The sequence below is a fragment of the Trachypithecus francoisi genome, unplaced genomic scaffold, assembly GCF_009764315.1.
Source record: "Trachypithecus francoisi isolate TF-2019V2 unplaced genomic scaffold, Tfra_2.0 Lachesis_group21, whole genome shotgun sequence".
Classification (NCBI taxonomy): Eukaryota; Metazoa; Chordata; class Mammalia; order Primates; family Cercopithecidae; genus Trachypithecus; species Trachypithecus francoisi.
The window spans coordinates 41,204,111-41,213,676 of record NW_022681467.1 but is presented as its reverse complement, the minus strand read 5'-3'; the positions used below and the strand labels follow the sequence as shown (position 1 = coordinate 41,213,676).

At 43.3% G+C, this 9,566-nt stretch overlaps 1 protein-coding gene across 1 annotated transcript; it reads left to right on the top strand.

Annotated features, from left to right (window-relative positions):
* The first annotated feature begins 777 nt into the window (after positions 1-777).
* Positions 778-5,710, top strand: WFDC6 (WAP four-disulfide core domain 6). The gene is given in 3 exon segments (XM_033186557.1): positions 778-868; positions 2,086-2,228; positions 5,672-5,710. Coding segments are annotated over 3 exon segments (273 nt in total).
* Positions 5,711-9,566: the final 3,856 nt, after the last annotated feature.

Below are 9,566 nucleotides of genomic sequence, written 5' to 3'. Positions count from 1 at the left end.
CCTCATTCAGGCTTCTACCAAGGATATAAAACTTGGTTGGTACAGATGCTCAAGTTATAATGCTTCAGAGTGTGACTTTTAATCCAATGCTATAGCTGTCACAACAGGGACAAACGGAGAACAGAGTTGGAGAAGTCCCAAAGTAACAAAAGAAATTGATTGTTGCAAAATCAATTGACTTAAAGGATAAATATAACTGATCTTTACATACAAAAGAAGAGAGAGGGAAGTCAAGGGTGGGAAGAAAGAGACTCAGATAGACAGAGACTCCCTGAAAAGGAAAAAAAGACAGACACAGACTAAAAGACATAAAAAGGCAAAGAAAAGAGAAGAAACAAAGTAAGAAAAATAAAGCATAAGAATAGACATGTCAGGAGAAGAGTGAAATTAGAAAGAAGGAAGAGAACTAGCATACTCTTAACCTCCAAACTCCCCCTGGGAAATGGAAGACTCTGGAGTTAAACCTCCCTTTCTGCTAAGGGAGCCTGGAAAGCACAAGACAAGATGTGCCCTCTTTCCCTGGTAGACCAGAAAGCCTCAGATTGCTGAGGATTAGGAGCCGCCTATCAAGGCCCCCTTCCCCCAGGGTAGGTACCAGGTAGTCCCACTGATGGCCTCAGGGATCTGGTGTTTCTGACAGGGGAGTCTGGCTGGCTTGTCTCCATGACTGTCTCTTGGAGTGCTGGGGCACACCAGGGCAGGCAAAGTGCAGAGGTAGGAGCTGCTGAGCAGCGTTTCTTACTTTTGGTGCCATCAACCAGGCTAGTACTTCCTAAAATGGGACTCTGAGGACTTCTGCCAATCCTGGTGCCATTCTTCCTTCTGGGGGATGTCCAGAAACCTGGGCACGCTGAAGGGATCTTTGGCAGTTTAAGTATTGGGGACTCAGTCCTTGAAATGGAGAAAGGAAACTAGGTGGGGAGGAAGGAACAAAGAACTATTTTGCAGTTGAGCAATTATTTTCTCCACCTGTGCCTGGAATTCCGGGTGGGAAAGAGGGAAGCCATTTGGAGTCTCTTGGTAAGAGACTCCCTTGGTGAATATAGGCATCCGAATCTGTGGCAACTGACTCCTTGCTGACGTTCTAAAAGATTCTTCCAGGAGGTGCCTGGACCTAGAGCTCATGAAATGAACTAAGAAAGAGTATAAGCTCAAGGACGTCTCCCATAAGAAAAACAGGCTGCTCCCTACAACACCAACTGTGTTAGCTTCCAAATGTTCTCACTGCAGCCCCCACACCCATACCCACTGAGGACCCTAGCCTTTGGGGTAAATAATGGTCTCCGGAAGTCCCTTGGAATGCTGAAATGTGAAGACTCACAATTAGCAGCTAACTGTACTGAGCACTGAAAATTAGTGGTTGAAAGTGAGCACTCAGGAACCACACTTTGTAGGTTCAAATCCTGGCTCCATCCCTGAGTAGCTGTGTGACCTTGGGCAAATTCACATAACCTCCTTATGCTTCCAATTCTTCTGTTTATAAAATGTGAATATTAAGAGTGCTTACCCATGGATATGTAATGAGGATTAAGGAGAAAAGGCAGCTCACAGTCAGTGCTTCATCCATATTACTCATTGTTACATCATGTTGCCCCAGGAAGTTTGACTATGGCTTGTCAAACTGTGTTGTGTTAGTCTTCAAAGCAACTCTATGGGCAAATGAGGAAATCAAGGCTCAGAAGTGCCCGGCACACCAAGGGTGGCACAGAATTCAAAAGCCAAGCTATCTGATGCCAGAAATGTTGATCTCAATCATCGAGAGCCACAGTGCCTCCTGGGGGAGCAACCAAGCACAGCAAGGCTGAGTGACCAGAATAGTCTTAGAGGAGTGCATCTTTCTCCCAGGAACCTCATAGATGGTGCGGATAGAGGGTAGGGGCTGGTTTAGGGATTCGATGGAGTTGTTACGGGGTTGGGGATGTGGGCAGTGTTGGTAAATTCCTGAGCTACCTGAGGGCTACTACCTTTTGGGGACAGGTGAAGTGGAAACAAGGTTCTTTAACTCTGCATGGGTGCCCTGGGCTTGGAGAGGGGGAGCACTGGCTCCTTTAAGGCCTCGAGGGACTATATCTTCCCTTCCCTTAGAGCCGTGTCCCAAAGTCAAAGTAGAATGCGAACTGGAAGAAATAGACCACTGTACCAAACACAGAGATTGCCCAGAAAACATGAAGCGTTGCCTGTTCAGCTGTGGAAAGAAATGTTTAGACCTCAGACAAGGTAACTCAGATGCTTCCTAAATTTCCCAGTGCCCTCACCTCCTATCTCCACCTGCACTGCACTAACTCTGTCTCCTGGTTCACTGATGGCTGCTCTCTGACCTAGAGTTTAGGTACATCTTCTACTTGACACAAATCTGTCAGTCCTGGACTTGGGAGACACGGATTTTATTTCATTTCTTCCTCTATTTTGGTGTGTGATATGAACAATGTCTGGATCTCAGCTTCCCTTTCCATAAGACAGGTGTTGATATTGGACCACATGGTCTCTTGGCTACTCTTCAGTGATTCTTGAGATGTCAAGTAGTCACCGAAGTCTCATCAAATGCCAACATTGTGTCAGGTTATGTGATAGCTATAAGAGACAGGTATATAATCTGTATTTCCTGGCTTTTTTCTCCAGGCCTCTCTGTCTGTATAAATCCAGGATGCCTTCCCTGACCACCTTAGACCGCCTACACTCTTTCCTCTCTGTTCATATTATTGAGCTCTAAAGAAGACCATCAAGGACTATTCATTCATTCTATTCATTCAACAAATATTGATTGGTGCCCCTGACAGCCATGATGGGTTCCACTTGCTCATTGTGACCAGGAAGGTCAGAAAAGGTTTTTCTGGGAAAGATATCCATGATTTAAGATCTGAAAGATGAGTACTTAGACCAAAAATGGGAAGAAATAGCCTTTCAGACACAGGTCATAGCATGTACAAAGGCTCTGTGGCAGGAGGCAGCATGTTCAGGCCTAGAAAGGCTGGAAGGCAGAGAGTGAGCAAGAGACAAGAAAGAGGAAGCTGGTAGTGTATATTCAGGGCAACTTGAATCTGTACTCCCAAGTGGCCGTCCTCAAGTTTTGGGCTCAAATAAACGCCCTACTTAATCATATTTTCTGAATCTTGTTACTTTAGGTTGGCATACCTTTCAAGACAATAACTAGGTTTTCAGTGCTTTGACAAAACCTCAAATGTGTGGCCTTCCAGCCAGGCGTCTGTGGTTTCATATTGTTCAAGCATTTGTTGCATCCCTATGGATTGCAGCTGTCTGTAAGTTCGCTGTTGCTGGACCAAGAAATAAGGCATACACAGATTTCTACAGAAATTGTAATTCTATAAGAGATTTTCAGGAGATGGGGAAGGCTGGTATCTTTCAGAGTGCAAAGTGATTTTGGAATTGCAATGATTTCTTTGGGTTAAAGTTTGCCACTGACTTGTGTTCCTGAAACATGAAGCATGAATATGTGAACTGACAAATAGTTTCTCTTGATAAATAAACAAGTAACAAATTTTAAAAAGAGAGAAAGATGAAGCTGGGCTAGATGGGGGAAGGAAAGCTGGTAAGGAATCTGGTCTTGATCCTAACAGCAATGGATTAACCTATGTTCAAATCCCTTACCATCTGTGTGGTCATAGGAAAGTTATTTAGCCTCTCTAAACCTTAGTTTCCTCAACTGCATAATGAGAACAATAGAGGACCTACTTTACAAGATTAAATGTTAGTAGATGTCAACTACTAAGAATAGTGTCTGACACTAATCAGTGCTATAATTGTTGTTTTGTCATGCTTCAGATTATGAGGTTCTAAAGAACTCTATTTGTACCTCATAGCACTATGGGCAAAATAATTGCTCAATAAATGCTTAAGATCAGGGTAGATTTGAGTTTTGGGTTGTTTTTCTTTCTGTGACTACTCCTGAAGCATCCTCTCTATGCCAAATTACCTGCTAGAAACTGCTGTATCAAGATGGCATAAGATGCAACTCCCTCTCAAAAACCTCACATTCTCATGGAGGAATCAGAAAATGCGAACAAGAAAGTACATGGAAATGATAAATGTGTGTGCAAGATTGAGAGGCAACAAAGAAAAGCAAGGAGTAAAGAATGAATAAAGGAAAGACTGCATAAAAGAGTCGATGTCTGGGGTTTTAAAAGAATGAACAAGGGTTTTAAAGAATGAACAAGAGTGCACTTAGCAAGAGAGGTTTGGATATGTCAGGCATGTGCAAAGGCACGGGGTGTGTAAGAACATGCTATTTTTAGAGCATAAGTTTGGGAAGTTGGGTGTTGGGGCAGCATAAGAAATAAAGTTGGAGAGGAGGAGGAGAAAATGGATTCTGAAGTCCCTCTGGGTTTGGTAGAACTTTATCCTGTGCCCAGCAGATCTGCCATTCTGGAAACCAATGTCGAGCAGACTGCAGAAGTCTTGGAGATCAGCTGGTGGCCTTTCACGGAAGTCCTTGCAAAAGATAATGATGCTCGAATTAAGAAAGCGGCAGAAAGGAAATAAAGGAGAGCTATTTAGGAGGCAAAATCAGCCAGATTTAGTGTTCAGATGTTGGGGAGGCAAGGAAAAAGAAGCCATGTGATGTCACAGCTGTTCCTTCCAACAGCCCTGTTAGGCGAGCACGTTGGGATTTTGCATTCTCACCTTACAGATGAGGAAGTCAAGGACCAGAGAGGTAAAATGAGTGGTCAAGGTTCACACTGAATTGGGAGCAGAGCCCTGAGCCAAATTTGCTTCTCAGCGGAAACAAAGAGAGCGGTGGTCAGAGAAAGGGAGAGATGGACATTCTCCAGGGAGACAGGTACCCAAACAGCTCTGTTCTGTGATCTCCCCGCAGGTATATGCAGTATGCCACAGGAGGCTGGCCCCTGCCTGGCCTCCATACCACGTTGGTGGTACAATAAAAAAAAAAAAAAAAAAAACCCGTAAGATCTGCTCCGAATTCATCTATGGCCGTTGCCAGGGGAACAATAACAACTTCCAAACTGAAGCTATCTGCCTGGTCACCTGCAAAAAATACCATAAGTCCCGGAGGTCCCAGTCTCCTGTGCTCACCAAGGCCACACTGGGAGGTCTGGGTGTTGGCTGGTCTATTCCAAGACCTAGGTGGGCCTGGGGATGACAAAACCAGCTCTAATGCAGAAGTGTAAGTAGAAGGATATTTTGGGAAACAGGGTGGGAAGGGAGGGATTAGTCAAAGGGATATTGGCAAGTACGAGGTGAGTAGTGGGTGTAGAGAGAAAACAGAAGTGGTGAAGTATCCCAGACCAGGTCAGACGGAAGCCCAGTAAACCCAGTCCAGCCCTGGGCACCATTCATCAGTCAATCATTATAGGCCTTTACTTCTCACTAAACCTTGTTGTTACTTCTCTTCCTTTTAAAGGTTATTTCTAACCACAGCAACCACATACTTTATTGGCCAAACCAAATCACTTTTGAAAGTGTCTCAAGGTGAGGTGCCATTAATTATTACACTGGGACAACAGGCATAAACTGGGACTCTACTGGACAAGTCAGAACCCATGATCATTCTAGGATCCCCCAAACTCACCTTCATTCCGTTCCTGCCCAAAGATGTAAAAATGATCCCACCTCCTTTTTCCCATTAGGTGCAAGATTTTGGTTCCTAATGTGGTCAGGGTCCAAGCATCTCACCCTTTATTCTTCTACCTCACAGGTTAGCCTTACTTTATAGCATAAGGAGGAGCTTGAATAACCTCCAGGATTTGGATCATAATCCAGGCCTCTCTCCACGTGTGCCTGATTGATGCTCCAAATTGACTTCCACAGGCCAAACCTTGGCTGTTGCAGAAACTGAACTCCAGGAATTGCTTACACCCTTTCTTCCAGTGTAGCATATCTTCAAACACAATGCTCTTCCCCTTGACCACTTCTCAGTATGAAACTCTATGTCTTCAACTTTCAGAATCCCCATTTATTCGTGTGAAGGCTTCAGTTGCCTTAATAAAGCCCTCTGTGGGGTCTGATTTCTCTGAGGCTGAATAATTCACATCTGCAATATGCTGATACTGACATATACTCACATCTCTCTATATGTAATTTTCAGAGAACAAGAAGTCATTGCATCTTCTGGTGACACCAGAAAAGGGAGAGAGTATGAAAATCCTGCAAATTGAGAACACTAGTGACATTGTTACTTTAGTAAAATCATCGTTAAGATGCTGAAGAATGGAGCCAGTGCAGATCTGGATTTTGTATGGTCTAAACCTGATAAATCAGGAGCTCCTTTAGAAACCGAACACAGGCCAGGCACGGTGGCTCACGCCTGTAATCCCAGCACTTTGGGAGGCCGAGGCGGGCAGATCACCTGAGGTCGGGAGTTCAAGACCAGCCTGACCAACATGGAGAAACCCCATCTCTACTAAAAATACAAAATTAGCCAGGCGTGGTGGTGCATGCCTGTAATCTCAGCTACTCGGGAGGCTGAGGCAGAAGAATCGTTTGAACCCAGGAGGCAAAAGTTGCAGTGAGCTGAGATTGCACCATTGCACTCCAGCCTGGGCAATAAGAACGAAACTCCATCTCAAAAAAAAAAAAAAAGAAAGAAAAAGTAAAAGAAAGAAAGAAACCAAGTGCAAATGAGTACAAAAGAGAATATTATTTCAAATGAGGAGGGAAACTGCAACCAACTGCAAATTTTTAAAGGTTGACAAACACTAAAAATTGCACAAAACCCATATAAATTAATAATTCATTGTTTACATTTATGACATCAATTCTGTAAAGCACTGTTTCTGTGGAGAGAATGGAAAGATAACTCTTTTATTTAACATGGTGATCAAAATATGATATTTTAATTTTTATTATAGGTGAATTGGATAAAACACATACCCGAATGCTTGAAGCCGTGTTTGATGTCTGTAGTTCTGTTACAGGTTTGTGTCCTAGACACACAGGAATTTTAATAAATTATCTTTTGTACAATTCCATTAAAAAAAGAAAAAATGCATGGTACATTTAAAATTACACATATTGAATTATCAAGTATATGCTTACTAGAAAAGAACTTCTGAACAGGCTTCCATAAGAGCTGATTTTTTTTTCCACTAAAAATGTGATGTATCTGGCTGGGCTCAGTGGTTCATGTCTGTAATCCCAGCACTTTGGGAGGCCGAGGTGGGCAGATCACCTGATGTCAGGAGTTCAAGACAAGACTGGCCAACGTGGTGAAACCCCATCTCTACTAAAAATACAAGAAATTAGCCAGGTATGGTGGTGCGCACTTGTAGTCCCAGTTACTCAGGAGGCTGTGGCAGGAGAATTGTTTGAACCTGGGAGGTGGAGGTTGCAGTAAGCCGAGATGGCGCCACTGCACTCCATCCTGGGCAGCAAAGTGAGGCTCCATCTCAAAAAAAAAAAAATTATGTATCTGTTATTTGAAAGAATCCTCCACAGGCTTATTTTCCTGGCTCCATACATTTCAAAACATGTTTCTCCTCTACTAGCCACAACCTTCTTGGGCTAAGAACGTTCATTTTACAGTGCAACCTCTAGTCCCATAATTTAGTGTCATAACGTCAAGGGAATCGGCCCAGTAGACAACGGGAGTATTATTTGCAGCTGCTCCTCCACCAGGACAGTTAGCAGCAACTTCCTACACGTAGAAATGACAGCAAACAACCTAAATATATTCTACTAACTCCAAAATAAATATATCCCCAACTCAACTTCCTTTTAATTTGCATGCCTAAAATGCTGGCAATCGCCCCAACACCACCTAACCCAGGAGAAGTGTGACAGAGGGAAAGGTCAGAGTGGAAAGGGAAGGTGGATTGGCTGATTATGGTTAGAATAGCTTACTTTTGCAGATATTACAGGTCATCTGACCATGTAACATATAGCTAGAAGCACTCCCAGAATTGCTCAAGCAAGGACCCTGAGGCTTGGCTCCATCAGCCTCATGGTAAGTCCATCTCTGAAAGGGCCCATGGACTTGTTTTCTGGAGTTGCAGTAAAGGAGACAGTTCCATAGCATGGTGCAGAAATTCTCCAAAACTGAAAATAGCTGGAGAGAGGCATGAAAGGGGAAGATGAAGGAAAGCATAGTAGAGTTAAAGAAGAAGGGAGAAGAAAGGGGTGAAGGAGGAAAATGGTGTGATGGTGTGACTGTTTTAAAGCAAGGTCCTAAAATTCTTTCACTCACCTTCCACCTAGAAGTGGGATCTATGTCCCCTCCTTTTGAATCTGAGAAAACTCTGTTACTCTTTGACCAAGAGAATAAAGCAAACATGATGCTATGTGACCTCCAAGGCTAGGCTAGAAAAAGTGCAAGTCCCACTTGATCCTCTTAGGTAGCTTGTTTGGGGGCAGTGGGAAACTGCCATGTAAGATGTCCAACTACTCTGAGAGAAGCCCATGCTAGAGACACCTATGTGGGTGCTGTGATCAGCAGGCCCAGATAAGCTCTGACTGATAGCCAGCATCAATTCCAGCCATGCAAAGGAGCTGCTCAACCCAATAGAGCCTTCAGATGGCTGCAGCTCCAGCAGACATGTGACTGCAACCATGGGAAAGACCCTATAAAAGAACCACCAAGCAGATTGCTTCCCAGATGGCTGCCCCACAATTGCATTTCATAAAGCAATATGAAATGGTTGCTTTAAAGTGCTAAGTTTTAAGAAAATGTATTCACAAAATAGGTGATCGAAGACGGAAAGGGGCTAGCTGCAGTGGCTCACAGCTGTAATTCCAAGCACTTTGGGAGTCCAAGGCAGGCAGATCACTTAAGTCAGAAGTTCAAGACCAGCCTGGCCAAAATGGCAAAACTCCATCTCTACTAAAAATACAAAAATTAGCCGGGCATAGTGGCGGGCACCTGTAATACCACCTACTCGGGAGGCTGGGGCAGGAGAATCTCTTCAGTCCAGGAGGCAGAGGTTGCAGTGAGCTGAGATTGTGCCACTGCACTCCAGAGCGAGACTTGGTCTCAAAAAAAAAAAAAAAAAAAAAGATGAAAAGGGAGTAGAAGGAAGGATAGGGAGAGAGAAAGAAGAAAGAGATGCCCAGAGGACTGGGCAAGATAAGAGGATGCCGTGCTTAAGAAGGGAATCTCACAGCAGGCAACTTGTCATCATAGCACACCAAGACTTGCTATCTCTTGTCAAATAAGTTTCTTGTTTAATATAACTTGGATCAAGGGGCTCTAAAGAGGCTGGAATTCACTTGTCATTGATGCTGTTGCCATCTCTACTTCCCTCTCTTTAGAAAGGGCTGGTTGAACTGATTGTAGAAAACTCTAAGGGCGCTGCAAAAAAAGGTTAGAATTACTAAAGAAATTTATTAAAGTTAGAGGATACAAAATCAATATATGAAAATCAATGGCAATTTTATACACCAAGAACAATCTCATTTCCATTAGCAGCAACAACAACAAAACACTTAGTAATTAACTCAACCAAAGAAGTGAAAAACTTATGCAATGACAATTATAAAACATCGATGAAGAAAATTTAAAAGACACAAATAAATGGAAAGAAATCTCAGGCTCATAGATTAGAAGAATTAATATTGTCAAGATGTCCACACTACCCAAAGCAACCTACAGAGCACAC